The 20727-nt window shown below is 36.7% G+C and overlaps 1 protein-coding gene across 2 annotated transcripts in view; it reads right to left on the reverse strand.

The window, feature by feature from the left end:
• The window catches only part of LNPEP (leucyl and cystinyl aminopeptidase), a 50456-nt gene that overhangs the window by 5430 nt on the left and 24299 nt on the right, over positions 1-20727 (reverse strand). For both annotated transcript variants that reach the window (XM_054652512.2, XM_054652513.2), the window contains 12 exons: positions 18929-19067; positions 16231-16362; positions 13960-14080; positions 13178-13332; positions 12732-12845; positions 10169-10300; positions 7351-7482; positions 6046-6206; positions 3412-3500; positions 2523-2703; positions 1657-1813; positions 114-298 (listed from right to left, as the gene is read on the reverse strand). In XM_054652512.2, the coding sequence (XP_054508487.1) occupies positions 114-298; positions 1657-1813; positions 2523-2703; positions 3412-3500; positions 6046-6206; positions 7351-7482; positions 10169-10300; positions 12732-12845; positions 13178-13332; positions 13960-14080; positions 16231-16362; positions 18929-19067 (1698 nt within the window). The remainder of the gene's footprint in view (positions 1-113; positions 299-1656; positions 1814-2522; positions 2704-3411; positions 3501-6045; positions 6207-7350; positions 7483-10168; positions 10301-12731; positions 12846-13177; positions 13333-13959; positions 14081-16230; positions 16363-18928; positions 19068-20727) is intronic.

Here is a 20727-nt window from a genome sequence, read left to right on the forward strand (position 1 = left end):
TTTTTTTTCTGATTGTTCTGTTTGCTGTTGGAGTGTTTTTCCCAAGTACAATGGTGGCAATGTAACAGGAAAGGGGATGGGAAAAAGAAGTAGAAGCTCAGTTTTTGTGGTACCTTACTGTTCCATTAGACTTCATCCAAGTCTGAAACATCTTAGCAGCAGTTGTTCTACAGTTTCTTATATCATGGGTGCAGGCAAAAGCCAGCAGTGTTGACCGAAGCTCTCGTTCAGACAGGGTCCCATCATCTGTCCAGTGCTGTTGATCCATTTTATCTCCAAGCAAGTGGTCTATCCTATGCTAAAAGAGGAAAAAGTTACTAGCAATAGCTAATCCCTTCCAAGAGGATTTTCTATATAGAAAATTAGTTAAAGTAAGAAAAAAGAAATAAAAGGTTGAGCTTTTGAACTGTGGAAGCTAAACATGGTAGGTTTTCATCTATATATTACAACTTACACATGCTATTTCTTAACTGTAGGAATAAGTACCAGATATCACATAAATCTGAAAGATGGGCCAGATTACATGTTAAACTGCACATGGAAACTGAAGACTCCTCTCTGAGCCTCCTGTAATCAGCTTACAATCACAAGCACTACAACTTCTGTATGTTTAACTGCTTTTAACTTCACCAAGTCACAGTAAATACACCTTCATTTAGCACAAAGAAACAACTTTTGTATGTCTATAGGCTGAACACCCTTCAGTTTTGTAATTCTGCAGCTTGCCAAAACCACAGCTGGATGCCTGATCAGCCAGCACATTTCATCTGAAAATTCTGAACTTAAATAAAACTGCACAGACACTGCATTGCAACCCAGAGCTTGGGCTGTTTATAGCAGATTCTTAACAACTTTGGGTACATTAAAACACTGCTTTTTTTCCTTATGTTTCCTTAAGCACTCACAAATTATCCTTTCCTAGCATAAAGAAAAAATGTCTGCTATTTTATCTAATAATTTAATAATTTTCTTACAGACTAAATCCCTTTACTGATGCTTTACACTGCAAAGCAGCAAAGGTCATTTTTAATCAGTAGATGAATATGGACAAGAAGCTCCATAATAAGAAGGTAAACAGAGAAATGAAAGATATATGCTCATCAAGAACTGAACCTACAATATTGATTTCACTGTCAAGTCTGTAGCATTACATTGTATTACTCCTTTATGCAACTGGAACAGGACAATGACAGTTTCTACTTCTACAGAAAACAGTTCCAGTTTTTTCTCTTGTCTCTCTACAAAGCAAATAGATCTATGATCTCTAGCCACTGTAACTTTTGAAAATAACTTTTCTGTACAAGAAAAGTATATGGAATCTGTTTAATTACATATTTTTACTAAACTCACCTGTATGGGCACTTTAAGATAGCCCTAGACACCACTGCACCACACTCCCTACAAAACATTTTGAGGCATATGGGTATGGTATGGAAACAGGGGAAGGAGAGGGTAAGAAGCTGGTGCAAAAAATGTAGCATTTTGGTAACAGACCATTAGAAAAGCTGACAAGACTGGCAACTCTCTAGAATCCCCATCCAACTTAGTGAAATTAATGAATATGTTCAGCAGTCAACATGTAAAAAGGGAATGTAACTATAAAGAACATGATAGCTAATTATTTAGAATTATCATTTATGAAAACCTAAGACGTACCATGACTCGTGCTGCCAGTTGTTGTTCACCTTTTTTGTCTAAAAGGCTGTATATAAGACTCAGCTGGAACAAAGCTTGAGTAAGTGGTGCAGTGCTGCTCTCTTTCTTGAGGTAATCAATCAACTCAAAGGCCTTTTCCAAAGACTCTCTTCCTAGACTATGGGTCAATGAACACAAACATTAAAATGGATTACAAAACAAAAGCACTCCCTGAAACAAATCAGAAAGGATGCTTTCTATTACACTAACAGAGAGAGAAGTGAATAGAAGGGGTGACATAAGAAACAATTTACATGTAGAAATTTTCATATTTTAACTTCAGCAAGATTACAACAAAGCAACAATGGCCACTAACATGCCTCCAGTTAACAAAAATTGAAAATGGGTAAGGAAGTGTGGCAAGGATGTGTGAAAATATTTATCATAAATAAGAGTATTCAGATAGAATAGCAGTTTCTGAAAAGACAATCCAGTATGTTCCACCTTGCCTGCTTCTGATAGTGGTGGTCAAACACATGAGAGGGCACCAGTAAAAAAATTTAAGAGGGAAATAGCTTACTTTTCTAAAGTGAAGCACTAGAGTACAGGAAAACAGTTAGTAGGCAGATTACTGGACATTAAAGAAAACAGTATCTTCCAGAAATGGAAACTATCATGTGACACTCTGTGATCCAAACAAATAGATGATGCTAAAAAGAAGAGGGAGATAACATCTAGAGCATCAGTGAACAGTTCCAACAAGGCTATTGAAGACTGAGTTACACTTCGTCTAAAGCAGTTGTCTCTAGAAACTAAATCTGGTCTTCTCTGACTTGGAAAAAACTTGAAACACATATTAAATACCCTTTCCAATACCGATGTCTTACCGTGCAAGGTTGAAGATATTGTTGATCAAATTCGCTCTGTCTTTAGGACTCAGAGCAGTGTGGTTTTTTTTCAAGAGATCAATCAGTGTCTTCCAGTCTTCAGCATAGTGCACTATGTAATAGCCATTCATGTCCACATTGAATTTTATCCATTCCACCTCTTCTGGAAGTTCAATGACATCTAGTAGACAGACAAGATGTTATCAAAAACATTTAACAACTGAAACAAACATTTAACAACTGTTTGTCCAAATCAAAGTCTATGAAGTAGACTAGTACCAGAGAGACAGCAAATTCTTTCCCACTATTTTCCCCTATAATGACAAAGGAAAAGCCAGTAAAAGAAGGTTTTGAAATACAGCTTAAAAATTCCAGGCTGTACTTCCTCATCCCTCTTCCTACACCTGACTGAATGAACATTATCACAGTCCACCCCAAGTTGCAGCAGTTAATTTTTCTCCTTTTGTCCAGTTGTTCTTTCAAACAGCCCCACCTACAATTCCAAATACAATATTTTCCTACACAGTTAAATAAAGTAAACATTTCAGTAGAAAGTTACTTCCTAACATTTCAGCAAACTGGCAGATCAACTTTCACATAACTTGCTCTCTAAAGAACATGCATGTGTGTATGCACCGTGATGAAAAGCATAGGCTTTCACAAATTTCAAACCTATGATTCTGTTCCAGTTGCTGTCATGTATTTATACACAGAATGCTACAGAGAGCTCTCTGATGATGACAACATTGGCAGTGCTCTGCTCCAGATCTCTGAAATTATTTTGTACCCTGTAGGCCTTCAGCTTCACATCTTACTCAAGGGTGCTCTCAGAAAAATCATGTACCTGTAACACAAAATTAACTTGCTACCAAAGCTTTTAGTCACATACCTGACTTCTGATCCAGTAAATATGCATTAGTGCAATGGGTGAAGTTGCACCTATTTGTTATGTAAGTGAGAGGAATATGCCACAGGTAACTGCAAAGGAAAACAAATGTTTACTGACATGTTAGATACATAGTATCTCCCTTGAATGGTTTAACTTAATTTGTCTTAATATAATTTAATGTATATAATTTTGTATACTAATAATAATAGAATCACTGAATGCTGGGTAGAATAATAAAGTATAAATCTCACTTACATAATCAGAATATGATGAAAGAATAAATGCACAGCATGTACAGAAATTATTTTTTAAATCCCACCATGTTGAAAAATGAGTAAATTTTATAGAACAGACTTGATTCAAAGAGACCTTTTAAGGTCATCTAGTTCAGGTCCCCTGCAATAAGTAGGAATACCTTCAACTAGATCATGTTGCTCAGAGTCCCATTCAATCTGGCCCTGAATGTTTTCAGGGATGGGGCATCGACCAACCCTCTGGGCCACCAGTGCCACTGTTTTACCACCCTTATCATAAAAATACTATTCCTTATATGTAGTCTAAACCTACCCTTTTTTATTTTAAAACCATTATTCTTTGTCCTATCATGACAGGACCTGATAAAAAGTCTGTCCCCATCTTTCCTTTAAGTACCTGAAAGAATGCAGTGACATTTCCCCAGAGCCTTTTGTTCTCTAGGGAGAACAGCCCAAATTGTCTGTCTGTCCTTGTATAGGAGAGGTGTTATGTCCATCTAATTGTTTTCGTGAACCAACTCTGGACTCATTCCAACAGGTCCATGTCCTTCCTGTGCTGGGACCCCAGAGCTGGTTGCAGGGCTCCAGGTGGGCTCTCACCAGAACAGAGTGGAGAGGCAGAATCCCCTCCCTCCCCTGCTGCCCACATGGCTTTGGATGCAGCTCAAGATACAACTGGAATTCTGGGCTGTAAATGCACACTGCTGGCCTGTGTCCAGTACCACAACTCCCCCAAGTCCTCCTTTGCAAGGCTGCTCTTGATTTGTTCATCCCCAAGCCTGTGTTGATACCAGAGGTTGGCCTGACGAAGGACCCACTGCTCGAACTTGTCCAGATTCCTCTGGATGGTATCCCTTCCCCCCGCCACACCAACTGCTTGGCTGTTGGACCACTCAGCTTGGCATCACCTACAAATTCTCTGTGGGAGCACTTGATCCCACTGTATACATCATTGATAAGATCTGAAACTGCACCTAGTCCCTGATGGATTCCACTTTTCCTAGTACCTCTTTCCCAGTTCCAGCATGCTAGTAGCTAGTCCAAAATCATACAGACAGTAAATCTCTGGCTGCATCAGAAATTCATCCAGTATGATTTTTACCTGAGTCCAACATTGTTTTTCTGATCTTTTACAAGTTTTAACTAAAATGAAAAAAAAGATCCAAGTACCAGACTCAAATTCCAAATCATAGTATAGAAACCAAAATTCATTGCATAGCACAAAGACTTTCTTAAGGGAACTGCAAGCTGGAAGAAAAATGCTAAGGAGGCTCGTAACGATGGTAAGGACTTGGCTATTTAGGGAAAAACATAAATCAGAGTGGGATGAAAGAAGCTGCACATATTAATCTGATTTTGACAGGAGTCCTCTCTATGTATGACTCACATAGACTACTCTTTTTCTAAACCTTTTCATACACGCCCCAAATTTATATCAACTAGAAGCAGAAATTACTTAGCTTAAAAATCCTTCCCTTCTTCCCTTACCTTTCAACCCCATATTGCTTTTCTTTCTCTGCACAACAAAAATAAAACAGAGCCCTCTAAATTCCTACATTTCAAGAGATAAATTTCTTTCAGAGACCTATTTTTCTGCAAGGTGACTTGCAGAAATGGACTTAGCAATGGACTTAGCTCTTGTTAAATCTAAAAAATGGAATAAAACCAGCAAAATATCAAAAGAATTCACACTAACATATTTTTGTTAGAGGATGCTGTCAAGGGTCATAAGGTAAGTTACATTTGCAGTAAACAAAATTTTAAAACTACCAACTGCCACATCTTTGCTTCTTCAGTAATAGCGTATGTATTTCCTTGTAGGTTTTGGTACAATAGATATTGCCTCTGTTGTACATTCAGTCATTTGCTGTCATGTAGTAGTGTCATCTTAAAATTTCAAAGCCAAGAAAGCATTGATTCTAGTTTCTCTACATTCTTGTAGCAAAGCCCAAAGTATACAACTGAATTTTGGAAGTTAGAAGCAGAAAGTAAGATACATACATCTTTAACTTCTGTGAAACTTCTGCAGCCTGCTTTTCTTTAGAGTCTTGTCAAACACACAAAACTTTCTCAAATGTAAAGAAACCTTTACTTATGAGATCTGCCTTTTGGTATTGAAAACCAACTCATGATGTCGAGCTTAAAAGTTTCAGGAAAAGGATGCATGTAAGAAATTCAGATTACAAAGGGTGTCCCTGATTTTTTACCAGTTGCTTCAGTGGAAATAGACATGGACCTTCAGGCAGACACTAGATGAATTCTCTGTTACTACCTGCCTTCAAAGTAAACACTAAAAGGCCTGAATACAAGTCAGAAAGATGTACAAACTTAAGACAGCAGCTTACTTTTAATGGATAAAAGGTATTAAGAAGGTAATAACCTTGCATCTGATGTCCAATTTTCTGGTTCCGCACAATACAGAAATTTCTCTTGTTGTACTGAAATAATCTTTCCCTTTCGGACAACTGTGACTAAAGGAAATCCTTTATGCACAATCCAAGTCTTCATCATTTTTTTTACATCTAGTGTTCCGTTGGTAATCTGTAAAAACAATCATAACATAAAAAGCAAATGGAGAACACTTCATTTTCTTCTTAAGTTACCAAGTAACTGGTTGCATGATTTTGCACCTGGAAACAATCTACTTGGACAGTGGACTTGAAAATTTCCCTCCACTCTCTGAGCCCCAGCCATCCAGACAGTTCTTAACCCAATAAAGAGTGCACCTGCCCAGGCCATGAGCTGCCAGCTTTTCCAGGAAAATGCTGCGGGAGACAGTATCAAAGGCCTTGCCGACGGTCAGGTAGACAACATCCACAGCCTTTCCCCCGTCCACCAAGTGGGTCACCTGGTCATAAAAGGAGACCAGGTTGGTCAGGCAGGACCTGTCCCTCCTAAATCCATGCTGGCTGGGCCTGGTTCCCTGGGTGTCCTGTATGTGCCCTATAATGGTACTGAAGATGATCTAGTCCATGACCTTCCTTGGCACTCAGTCCAGGCCAATAGGCCTGTAGTTCCCCAGACCCTCAGTCCTTCCCTTATCCTTCCTGACTTCTCTCCACCCTCCTTTCCCTGGCCTCCATGATTCCCACAGCCTTGCTGACTCTAGTCCTCACTCTCTTCTACCCAAGCCCTTGCTTTATTGACCCTTCACACTAGTTTTAAAATTAGACACAGCCTTATGTCTGCCTTATAATTTGAGCGCTGCCTGTACAGTCTGCTTTCCTAAAATTTCATCACACTTTTTAAAACAGAAGCTATCACAAAGTTAGTAGAGAGTTACCCAAGACACAACACAACACAAGACCTCTGTGAGGCTGGATATAGCTATTCCTTGAAAGCAAATCTTATCCTGAATTTTATTACTTTCATTCTGGTCTTAACACTACCCATGTAATTCTAGAGAGGATATGTCCATCTGGATGGACATGCAGGACAGTATGTACTCACTCATAGTGCTTTTTTGGGATGGTATGCAATGTAGCCCTAGAAGCTTCAGTAAACTTCTCCCTATCTATATGAAAGAATTTTGGAATAAAATGAGCAAAAAATTCAGAGTGCTTACCTGTAGTTCATTATCCTATCTTTTTAATCAACAAGGAAATAAATAAAGCCTATGATATTCTTTAGAGAAGTTGAGAAAAAAAAAAAAAGAAAAGAAGAACAGTGCATCCAAGATGGATACCTCATTCATGCTGTCCCATAGGTCATCACTCTGGGCAGTTCCATAGCTGTGATTACGCAAGTATATCTCAATGCCAGCTTGGAAAACATCCTTAGTGAGATAATGCTTCAGCATCAAAAGAAGTGAAGCCCCCTTTAGGTAGAAAAGAAAAGAAAATTAATCAGTAAATTAAGTTACAGAACTTTTTAAAGCATATGCATATTATAGCTCTTTCACAGTACAGGGGTAAATCAGAAGCTAGCAGATTTTATTCCAAATAATAACCTTTAAATATTTACCTTTAAACTCAGTTTCCTTGGGAAAATATTCTTTTACTATTTCATAAACTCCAAATACAGTTACAGAGAACACTAATGTAGTTTGAAAATTTTTCCCAACTGCTTTGGGAAAAATATTTTAAAGGCTCAAACTACAATTACAAAATGGACTATCAGAATTTGACATTTTTTCCAATCAATATAATCTGAAAAATATTGCCTTCTTACTGATATGTCTCTGCTGGCTGCCATTTTTCGTTACTAATACTCATCTGTATGGTACAGAACTGCACTTGTGAGAAAGTGTTTAACAGTCATATGATGTGCATTTGAATCAAAAGCCTAAAAATACAGGAAAAATGTAAGATACACTTGGTAGGCTGGAATTGACTGCAGAAGAGTAAATATGTTTTGATGTGTTTAAATACAACAACATCTTGGAAAGAAAAAAAAGAAGTAAAGTTTTAGTATCAAAAGGGCTGTGAAAGTTTCTATGTGAAAGCCACCAATAAGTAAATTGCCTGAGGACCTCCATATTGTAGAACGGAACACAGAGGAGCAGCCATAGATCAAGAATAGTTTAAAGGTACTCTTTATATTTTTGGTACTATTTCTAGGAAAGAAACAAGAAGTAAAGGAGAAGATTTTATAGAGATAACGCATTGTTCTCACACATTCCAGTTGCAAATTCTGTAATGTGAGTAACGTCTTATCTGAAACTGAAGGCGGCCTGGTTATTCATTACTCATCAAATGTCAGGAATAGCCCTTACTACAGTTTTTAATAATATGGCCACAATTTCCTCTCCTGTACGCATCAATACTTGACCTACAGCTCTGCTTCTTTGTTTTTCCTACTGTCATATCCTTCCAGCTGGATCTTGTCCCACATACAGGTGTTAGGTTTACTGACAGTCTGCAAAACAGTCGGACTAAAAATAATATTGTACAATTATTTCTGTTCAAGACAGTACAATGCAGAGGTCATCTCCTAATCTGTGTCAGTTGGTAGTTCAGTAAAACAAATTACATTGTACAATTCAGTAACAGACAATCCTTTGCCTATCAGGGACTACATTACAAGTGTCCTCTCACATGAATTGCCAAGAACTCTACCTAAGCTATAAGGACAAGAATAGTGTAATACAGGAACTTCATGCATGAATGAAAAGCTATGCAATGAAATCCTCTGAAACATAGAAAGCAGCTGTGAAAACACTATTTCTGACAATGTGCAAAACCTCTTTTGATCAGCTCTTAAAGGTGTAGGTTAGTACAATTCTATTCAAAATGTGCACATACTTATTAGTAGCAATGAAGTAATAATTAATTATCCAAATATAATGTTATACTAATTGACTGCAACTCCAATCCAATCACTTAGGAAACTTTTCCATTAAAACTATATAGAGAAGTTTCAATCAGTCAAAGACTGTCATAATTTGTATCTCTAAAGTTAGTTGGCTACAGACATGATTGTGCCAAATGCATAGCTTCCAGAAGCTCACCAAAAAAGGAATTACTTGAGACAGCACCTCTGAAGCATTAACAACAGCCATGCCTTTTGACAAAAGGAGAGAATCCAAATTCATCTGGCAACCAAGGTAACCTGAAAATCACACATATCTGTTCTTGCAGCTGAGAGAGCAGAGTCCAAAATAAATGGAAGCACATCACTACCGTAAGTCTATTTGGCATCCCAGACTATTCAAGGATGCCAGACAAGACGTGTTGACCAGTTGAGACTTGCAAAAGGAAATAAACCAAGACTGTCATGGGAACTGCATTCCACTGAGCAGAGGAAGATGCAGTACTTGACTATTTTCTAGCAGAAAATAGATGTCCCCATGACTTCTAATTAGATGACAGTGATGGAAAAAAATGCCAGCTAATCTAAAATGAACAAAGAAAAGGCTTTCCTCCAACACTACCAAAATCTGGTATCTAAAACCTGAGACAATGTGAATAAAAATTTTGCAAATACAGGTATTTCTTCTCTCATGCATTTTTAAGCAAGGCACCAAGATGCTTTAATAACATAAGCCTCACACACAACTCTCACTAGACATTATAAATAATCACATTTCAGACAACCAAGATATGCAGTAAAATAATTTGCATTCAGAGGCAAGTGTCCACTCTAAAATACTGGAGGTTTTTTAAACCAGAGAGAGTATAAGACTGAGTGATTACTTTGGTGTTTTGTTTTCACTCTTTTTTTAAACCACTTGTTACATTCTGCTACCAGAAGAATATATGCCTAACTGGTTATGTTGCTTCATCTATTGGTTCTCCTCTTACATCTTCATGAGTATTATATTTAGTGCTCAAGCACTGAACAAGATGTTAAGTAAAGCAACAAATACATATACATAATATTTTCCTAATTAAATGCTACATAGACCTCAAAAACATTATTGAGAAATCCTGCATTGTTTGAGTTGGGTGTAAATAACCTCCAAAGGGCTGTCAGTACATGCCTATTTACTTGTGATTCCACATTCATATTTTCAATAGCTAATGTATCACTTTCCAAATATTTTGGAATATTTTTACAGTTACCTTGATGTAAGAAAGAGCATCAAACATTTCTTCAATTTGCTCTGAAGACTGAACAGAAGAAGAGACTGGATGTGAAGAATTCAAGGCATCCTTCATCATAGCCTTGAATATTAAAGTAAGGAAATCTTCATCCTGGAAGAGAAACATTTTTAGCTGTTTAGGGAGCTGAAATGTACATGTTAAGCAGAAAAGTAAAAGTTGTCCCTGCTTTGCTCCTCCATTGATCTAGGCAGCAAAAGAATTGTCAGGATATCTTTTATAAAAGCTATCTCCCTGCCACATTTTAGCCATGGAATCTCACTTTTGAGTTTGCATCATTATGCAGACCTTTAAGCCCCTGTCTCAGGCAAATGTGTCAAAGGCACTAGACAAAAATGCACCTTCTAAATAAGTGTATGTCAAATTTCATATTCAATTTCACTGCTGTTTTCAGTTCATTTACAGGAGGTAGGGAATACAAAAATATTACTTTCATGTCATGAAGTCTAGAGAAATGATTCATTATAGTAATGTTTGGGAAAATGTAAACAGCAGTTTATCTAGTGATTACCAAAATCTCTTTACTTCTTTTCTTCTAGAATGAGGATATTAGAATTTAATACATTGGTACCAGAACAAGAAAACCCCAAACATTGAAAAGAAGTTGATCATATTGGTATGTGTCCATTTCATTTAATCAAAGCGAGCAAACAATTCTCTGTACAGTAGAGAGTTAAAAAAAACCATAAAACCCAACAATAACAACAACCAAACAAACCCACAAAACCCCTCTGTGAACTACAATAAAAATAACTGTTAAAGTTTAAAATGTTAAGGCTACTCTTCTTGAATGGAGAAGTTCTGGGTAATGTGTTTTATTTTCACCAAAACACATTCTAGGACCATCAAACAATGAAATGAGATATTCGTAAAGGCAGCTTGTCAGAGAGCGTTTGGAATGAAGTACGTAGATGTTAGACGTGTCCTTGTTAAAAAAGAACACTACTTTTGTGTCTCACCCTCAGCACATATATACCCAACAAGCAGAATGGCCACATACTTTTGGTGACAATCCAGCTAAACAACCAAGCTAGACCAAATGAAGAAGTTTTGAAACATCTAGTGCTGTAAAAGAATTCTACTGGACCAGGTTAGCAACTTAAGTTTCTTAATACTAATAAGAGTGATTTAAGAAGTCAAACTCACACTTCTCCAGAATGCTGAGAAGATGATGATAATTATCAGGCAGGAAACACTCAGTACAAATCAGGTATTTAATCCCATGACTAAGGTAAATCACGTAAATACTCCTAGAGGCTGATTTCAGGGCTCAGGTATGTCCTCTCCTTGGAGCTATCTCTATCCAGAACGAAAAATTAGTCTCTCCACTACCCTCTACATTTAATTCCACTAACCTTTGCTTATCTGCCTGTCATTCTCAGTGACAAGAAAGTTTTACAGCAGCAGCTGATATCCTTCCATTGGAAAAGAGAGACCAAATTTGAATCCATCATGTTTTCCAGTGTCTGAAAAGCTAGGTCACTTAGTACCTGAGTGAGTTAGTAAATAATCACTACATTATTATATCAGAAAGATTCTATCCTTCAGCTGTATTTGTAAACAGAAGTGCTTGTGGGAGTAGTGCTTTGTATTAAGTGTAACCCAATGCTATCAGAATCCTCTGTGGTGGACCATTTGGTATTTTTATGCCAGGTCTGCTCATTTGTGAAATTCATACTGATTCAGACGCAAGCAAGAACCACAATGATGGGAAGACAGGAGTTACTTCATGTAGCGAAAGAAAACAAAGGGAACTTATAACAAAGAGCATTTAGTTAGAAAGAAAACATGATTCAGTCAAGGCAGAAGAGATATAACAAAGTTTTTAAAAATGTAACAAGTAGCAGATGCACAGTAGTTTTCAGAAAGAACTACTATATAAGCATTTATCTTTAAGAGAAAAGTCTGATTTTGCTATTAGGGAACGGAATAATTGGTTAGCAAATTTATGAACAATTATACTATTGGCTTTCCCGGCTCACAATGTTCTAACCCAATGGTGAAAGTATTATAAAAGCTATGTACACTTTTAATAAATGCAGTTATACCATGACTGGCAACTGTGCTTCTTTCATGTGATTGCAACCTCAGGCATATTTAATAACCTAATGCTTCCTAGGTCTGTTAGGAAAAGCAGAAGTAGACAAACTTGTTCAACAACATGTCTGCACTTCTAAAAAGATTTTAAGTTATAATTTGATACATAGACATCTACATGTTTTAACACCTGCTATTTTGCACAGAATACTTTAACCTTCACAAAACACAGTAGACTGCCTGTAGGTTACTATAAAAAAAATTTAAAACCCACAGGAACAATGTACCCTTCTCAAAGCCTTTATCACTTTATTTTTACCCCTTTTATCACTTCCAATATGACAAAATGCAAAAGCAGAGACGCATGATCTCGATGGCACCCAAAATTAATTTTACTATCAGTTTATAAGTATCAGTCATTTATAGGCAGCACTTAAAAACAGCTAATAGTGAAGGTACTGAAAATGTGACTATAGAAATTACTTACTGAACGTAATTCTGGAAAAACCTCCTCCATGGCGAAGTATTCCATGAATGTGGCAAATCCCTCATTCAGCCAGAGATCATTCCACCATTCCATAGTTACTAGATTGCCAAACCACTAAGAAAGACCAAAAACATCATTATTTTCTTAGAATTAAAATCAAATGAGAAGTACTCCATCCATCCTCTGCCTTATCTAAAATGAAGGTAAGGTAAAATGAAGGTCAGTCAAAACCACAGTGAAGCCTTTGCAGCAACATCTTCTTAAGCATGGCATGAGAGTTGAACTCTGCCTTCTGTGCTGTAGAAAATACACCTGCAGGTTGTCTAAACAGATACAATGCACTACCAAGTCACAGTGAGGGGAGGGGCGAATTTAAGGACAGAACTGCACTTAAAAACAAAGAAATTAAAAAAGAAAAAAAACCCAAAAACTTCCCAGACTATTACCTGATGGGCAAGCTCATGTGCTATCACTGCAGTTATTAGCTTTTTATCCCTTGCTGAAGAAGTGTTATTGTCAAATAAGAGTGTTGTTTCTCGGAAGGTGATCAAGCCCCAATTTTCCATTGCACCAGACTGAAAATCAGGAATCGCTACCAGATCTGGAAAAGATTTGAAAGAAGATTTTGAAAATTGCTAGTTAAACCAGTACTATCTTTCAAGACTACCTATTTTAATTATTTAAACACTGCAGTGTGGACACATACTCAAATCCCAAGTACAGATGCCCCATAGATTTATAATGATTTTTCTCTAGCAGTACTCTGACAAAAACAACTTAACAAGACCCTGCCTATGGATCCTGCATGAACAAAAGTAGCATGGAAATGAGATGGCCTGAAAAGTACACTACTGAAAAGTAGTGTCTTAGAAGACTGCATTTCACTATCTTTCCAGGCAAACTAATGCATGTAGAGGAGTCAGGCTGCAGTTGTGAACATGGTTCACAGATTGAGAATTTCCTCACTACTAAGTTGAGTAACACCAAAGAAATTCTTCTGTGTAAATTTATGTAAAAATATAAGCAATCTGTTTTCAAATGCTCACAAAAGCTTTCCAACTTGGGAATCACTTAATACTTGCAGCCAGACAAACATATATTTAGTTTTTTTATTTATCTAATAATTGTAATACTTTTTTAAAAAATGAAAATTCCCATGCATTTCTCAGACCAGAGCTGCTTCTGTTTTTGTTTTTTTTAATTAAAAAAAAAGTCCTAAAGAACTTACCTAATTTTTCAAGAGGGTATTTCATAAAAAAGTATTTTTGGTAAAATTCCAGAAGCTTCACTGCTGTGTCTAGGGCATACCCAACTTGGTTTAGATGCTGCGGTATGGCATAGACAGATACCTAGTCCAAACAGACAAGCGAAAATATTTTGAAACTTATAGCTACAAAAGATTTAGGAGTGAAGGAGGAGCTGGCAGGAGTTCCTGAAACAGATAAGACACATTTTTGAAAGTGCATACACAAATTACATAGAATAGTTATGAAGCTGCTCATAAAAAGCTGATTTTTCTTGTTAGAGCCTATTAACAGGTCAAAATACAGGGACACTGTCCTGTGTGTATGCAAGAACAATTCAAGGATGAGAGCTTTAAGGAATGTGTCCAAGAAGGGTCTACATGACACAAATTTTAAAATCCCTCCTGAGTTATTAAGTGACCCTCTCTGTACGCCTCAATCTTTAGTCTATGATAGCATTTATATATAGTATGATAGCAGTAGTATAATCTGCAAGAAATTCTCTCTCTCAAAAAAAAATTGGCATAAAGCTCATCCCTATGGCCACATTAGACACGATGTAAGAAGCATTTATATAAAAATTGAGAGATTACAATCTCCCCCTATTTATGTTGAATTGTCTGTATCAAGAAAACATCTTTGATTAGGTTACAGGTACGTTCATGTTTAGGACACCCTTCCATACACAAACAAAGAAATAAGTGGACAACCATATTCCAGTTCTATAAAAAAGGAGTCACTCTTCCTGTGCTATAAATTAATTCAACAAATGACATTTCAAACAGATGGAAAAGGTCACTTTTTAATTTTTGAGTTTGAATGAAGCACTTATGAATAAGAATCCATTCCATTGTTCCTGGAGTACAAAAGTATAAGCATGAAGCAACTTTACTTCAACTCTGCACTATCTTGAAGCTTTCAAGGCAATGAACTTCTTCTGTGGGAAGCTCAAATTCTTTGTATCTCCCAACCACAAATAGCTGGAAGCATTCTGGGTCTCTATTTCCTGCAAAATGCCAATATATGCTTCCTTTTTACTGACCTTCTTGGCCTGCTGGACACTTGTGAGACTACTTTAGACCTACTAAAATTCTGGCCTTACTTGGTATTCTTATGCTTTCTCCCTTCATGGTGGCAAGTATTCTTAATAAGATTAAAATACTAACACATTTTTTAAAAAAGAAGAAATTAAAAATAATAAATTAAATATAAATAAGAAGTATTCTTATTAAGTTAAAAAGTTATCTGCCTCAAAGAGCTGACTGTATGGTTTCAGCAGTATACAGTTCAAATACAGACCTGAATAAAAGCCACAAGGCAAAAAAAAAAAAAAGTATTCATCTTCCATTAGAAATACTTGTCTAGATCAGAATCAAAGCCTGTCTTGCATCTTTACTTGTGTTTATTTATGGGACTAAAGAGAGGGCTTCTCTTTCTACAATGCTACTAGCACTATTCCCTCTGGCATTTTCTTGGTACATAGGCACTTCTGACATTTCACCACAAAGGGGCAGTTTCCACTAACGAGTCATGCAAGTCATTGCCTATATGAAACTTCTGCACTTTCTAAAATAAGATTAAGGAACATCTACTAATATTACCACGTTTATTCTTTAGTTTCTCTAACTGCACACATTACAGAAATAGGCCATACCCTTGCAAAGGACAAAGCTCAAGCAGGACCTACTCTTTGATGTTTGGAACCTTCGGAAAAACAAAATTAAATAATTGTCTTTAAGTGACTAAATGCAGATTTAAAGTCCACCTAAACTTGCTTTACTGTAGAGCATGAGTTTTTCAGGTATGTTATCTTGGCAGGTACAGAAAATTTTTGTGGCACTGCCTGAAGCCACGTGTAGGTGTTTCTAGAAACTTGTCACATTTCTTTACATTCTCAGAACAACTCCTGGTTTGCGTGACATTACTGTTGACAGACGAGGCATTGAAAAGAAGAGTTTAAAGCTGCTGGCTCCGAAAGCTCTTAAGGATTTTGCATTTTGTAAATTCCCACTTTTAACAAGATCTGATGTAGAGTCCCTTGTTGTAAAAGTGTATTCAGCCTGGTATCACCTCAGTCCACTTTATAGCATATGGCTTTTGTCCCCTACTTATGATGAGCATAATGAAACCAAGAAGATAAATAAATTTAAAAGAGACAGAGTTTGCTTTTTTGCTTGAGGATCTTTTTGTTTTGTTTAGTAGCCTGGTCAGCTTGGGAAGAGTGAAGCAGAACTTAAAGTGAAACAAACACATACCAGAGTCCCATTAGTTTCCCTGCTGATGTTTTTCAAGTCTGCAACAACAAAAGCTAGTAGATAGGTGCTCATCTTCAAACTCACAAAAAACTCATCCTGAACAATTCCATTTGTCACAGGAATAGTGGCTTTCTGCAGGGGAAAGGATTGTTAATGCAGACAAAAGAACACTAAGACATAAAAGAAACCAATGTTAAGTAATTATTTCATGCTACAGTTTATAGGCACATTTACATAATATCTTTGTATTTTTGTTATATTTCAGAGGGATTGATGATGCTTACAACAATGTAACAAGTTTAGGAAACATGAAACATTCACACTTATATATACAAAAATTATTTGTTAAATTTTATTATGTAGTATTACCAAACTACTACTCTGTTGGAGAAACTAACCTAATTTGGATTGCATTTAAAGTCCCAGTATAATCCAAAGTCAACATATAGATCAGCATTGATTCAAGGGAGCATTAGGCTAGACCAGGGACACAGTTCAGCATACCCTACTGAAAACACTGGTGTTACATCAGTTAAGTATTTGTCTCTTTCCATAAGTCTCAGCAAAACTAGGTAACCAGACATGCTTACTATTTTAAAATTGAACAAAATATTCATCAGATGCACTTTTACAAATCAAAAGAGAATGCATTTCAAAAACTGAGGAAAACCTAAGACCAGTTACTTCAAAGCAAAAAGATGCCCAGCTTAAACATACACTGACAAAAGTGACCGTCTGCCCAGTTTTCTGAGCACACAGTAACATACTTTACAGAAGTAAGATACTCTACCTCAACTTACTGTCTGTGCAGTTTTCTTTAATACTAGTCCTAGAAAAGCATGCTATATGTCTTTAAGTACTTTTCTATGTATTCCTTCACAAACATGAAATACAAAAAGAACAAAGCAAAATTTTTAAAACCACTATAGTGCAGAATACTTAAGGTCTGGAAAGAGAGATGGCAGTTTATAAATTCCGAAACTTCATAGATGATTTTATTTTCCGAACCCACAAACATTTAAAGAACAACAACAATATTAGTTTTAAACAAGACCATCTGAAACCAAACAATGTTTTGACATTTAACTGTCACTCAAAATTTAACTGTCAGCCTTAAAGAGAAATGGATTTTTAAACCTGAAGCCATAACCACTATAATAACTGACCATTATGTATGAGCAGAATGCCATGTTTCAATTTCTGTAGTGAATTCATAAATTTCTGCCTTTATTACAGCTTTTGCTTCATAAGGAGGTGACAGTCTGTTTAAGAAAATCTGCTGCAGCTGCAGATAAACTGGTTTAAAAATTAGTTGTTCTCATTAAAAAAAAAAACAAGCAACACATCCAAACCAAAACCAGGACAAACAAAACCACAAAAGGTAGCTCCACAGCCCCAAAATACACAGTTTATTTCTAGCCTTAATCCATGTCAAGACACTGTATGTTGTCAAGTTAGTTATGTACACACTAGCTGACAAGGCCTACTTCTGAGATCTCTTGGTCACATAGGAATAGATGATTATTTCAGCAATGTCTGCTGCACCCATTACAAAATATTTTGAGTTGGAAGGCACCTACAAGGACCACAGAATCCAAGTCCAAGTGAATGACCCATACAGGGCTCTAAATCACAACCTTGGCATTATTAGCATCTTGACCAGCTTGACCAGCACATTAACCACTTGCCCAGCTCCTAGCAGAGGAGAGTGAGTGAGCACCCTTTCTTTTTTACATAAAACAGAAGAGTGGTCCACCAGAGTTCATTTCTTCCTGTATGGCTAAGAATCACTACAAATCCAAATAAATGTTTGTACACTGTGAAAAGATACCTATTTCATAGGTTGCAGTTATTAGCTTGGTTTTCAAAAACAAGGCATCTGCATCAGCACCTGAGCTTTAGACAGCTTCCTGGAACTCAAGCTGCACAGCGTACATAAATGTACCAGAAACACCAAAGGTGCAATTTTCTCATTTACAGATTAGACCAATGTCAGTATTGAATTTCTGCTGGATGATAAATGGTGGTAATGTTTTGATGAGAGAAAAACTAGTTCAGACACAGACTAGGTAATGTCAGTCTTTCTCATCTGTCTAAAAGAATTAGGCTTCCATAAAAGTTTGTCAAAGGCATAATGGCATAAACTATCACCATAAAATTCAGATAAGCTCCTAGAAGATTTTGTCTGAAAAATTCTAGCTGAAGGAATGTCAGATTCCTTATTCACATTCTGGAGCTGACTCTGTGTTCATACCACACCTCCCCTCATTTAGCAACAGAAGCACATCCTTCAAGATCAGGCATATCTTTCACATAGACTGGTGCTAATTACACAAACTACTGCTGAAGGTACTCCAGTACTCTGCACATGTGCAGCAGCAGTAAACACAGAAAACTCAAAAGCAAACCTCAAGGGCTGTTGAGACCAACATAGCCTTTGCAAAATAACAGTTCATTTAATTTCAACAGAATCCTTCTGTCATTCAACTATCTCTCAGTAACATCCTACACTGTGCAATGCATTGAACAAAGTGTTTTCTCTGCAAAGTTCAAGTCTTTGAGAACAAAACAGTTGATAAAGTCATACAGTTTATAGCTTACTCACTCAGGTAAATCCCCCAGACATTAATGCAATAAACACTGAAATGGATTACCTAGGCAGCAGCTCTACTAAAATGCCCCTAACAAAAGCAGGTACCTTTGGCATATTTGACAGAGTGGAAAGCTTCTCATCCCTTTTGATCTTGATTAAAAAAGTAGCTTTAAGTGCTGGTTCATCAAAGCATGGAAAAGCAGACCTTGCTGCCAGAGGTTCAAACTGAGTTGCTGCAAACCACCTAATGGGAAGAGTGGAGAAGATCAAAATAAGAATTATTAAAAGCATAAATGTCAGTTTAGTTAGGATAGAAGAGTCATTTCCCTTCCAAACATTCTAAGAGATTGTTATGGGAATAACTTTTTGAAGACTTGGCTGGGCCAGTCAGAATAAATGTTTCATTCACTTTCATTTTTTCTTTAAAACCCAGTAACATACTTATTTGAGGAGAATCTTCTTGGTTATTTTTTGCTTTCTGAACAAAGAAGAATACACCTGAAATAATCCACTTACAAAACAATTGCCAAAATATAAGCCAGCCAGTTTCCAGAGAGAGGGAGCAAAAGGAAGATTGGAAAATTAAATTAGCAAGCATGCCTATTAAATAAGAGTGGAAACCTCTGCAGTAGATAGGACTGCAAGGGAGCCTTTTCATCTACTTGCCAGGCCATTTCCTGCAGATGTTCCCACAGTTCATCTAACTGTATGCCTGCTCCCTGTGCTAGCTAGTAGATAGATTCTGTCCAAGTTCATGTACTGTCTTGTCTCTAATCCAACAGCTATTAATACTGCAAGACAACTTCTCAGGAGTCTATCGTCCTTCTCCAGTATTTTTACACTAACTAGCCATGGAAATTACAGCTTTTGATGGAGAGCATCTCTGACTTTCACACCTGCAAGACAACATAGAGTTCAGCAAGTCTACTAATTGAAGTATTTACTGGTGCTACACGGAGAAGATGGTACACATTTTGGGTTTTTTCTTCCTTGCTTTTTTTTTTAACCTATTGCCAAACTACCCAGAAGAGTTTACGTGGTTTATTTGTTCAGCATTATGATTCAAACATTTTTGGATATACAGCTTTTCTGAGAAGGAACAGTGCTGACAACTCACAAGGTTAAACTGCATGTCTGCTATTAACTTCTTACTCTTTTCTTTCCTCTGACAAATTAATGCAGTTTCACTGCAAGATTGTGCAGAAGAAAAGCAAAGAATAAAGAACCATTCTGCATAAAAATAGAAATAAGGCCCAATTTATTTATTTTTTATTTTGCTTTGGGCAACAAGTGAGTTATTTTGCCATTTTGTATTTTTGTGATGATATAAAAAATACTCAAAAGAAAGTAGAACTAAACTAAAGAAAATATATTTTCTTCCAAAATCAATTGATAGTTTGAGTTTTATATAGAAAGTACAGTAACAACAGAGGTTATCAGAGTAGTCTGCATTTGTAAAACTACAGACAACAGACAGACAGAGACAATACCCCTGCAAAAGGAAAAGGCAGGCAAGGCAGTGAAAATGATGAAATCACTGAAGAGTTATCTGGAAAGGATTTACTGAAAAACATACAGGTTAAAACATGTTCAACATACAGGTTAAAACACCCTGTTCCTGAACAAAAGCAGGTAGCACTGGACTGAAGGGGGACAAAACCTCAAAAAATTACTCACGGGTCGTATTTTCCTCTTTGAACAATTAAGCATTCTCTTTCTACTACAGTAAATACAAACAGAAAACAAAGCTGCAGCTACATTGGAAAAGGAAAAAAATCCACTGAATTTCAATCACCTAGGTAATTTTTGCCTTCTGCACTTGCCACTGCACTCTTATGTCTGCTTACTTCATGGGAATTCATGTTTTTAATGCCTGCAATAAGTTGCTTAGCTGACCCACACTG

The sequence above is a fragment of the Agelaius phoeniceus genome, chromosome Z (genome assembly GCF_051311805.1).
Source record: "Agelaius phoeniceus isolate bAgePho1 chromosome Z, bAgePho1.hap1, whole genome shotgun sequence".
Taxonomy (NCBI): domain Eukaryota; kingdom Metazoa; phylum Chordata; class Aves; order Passeriformes; family Icteridae; genus Agelaius; species Agelaius phoeniceus.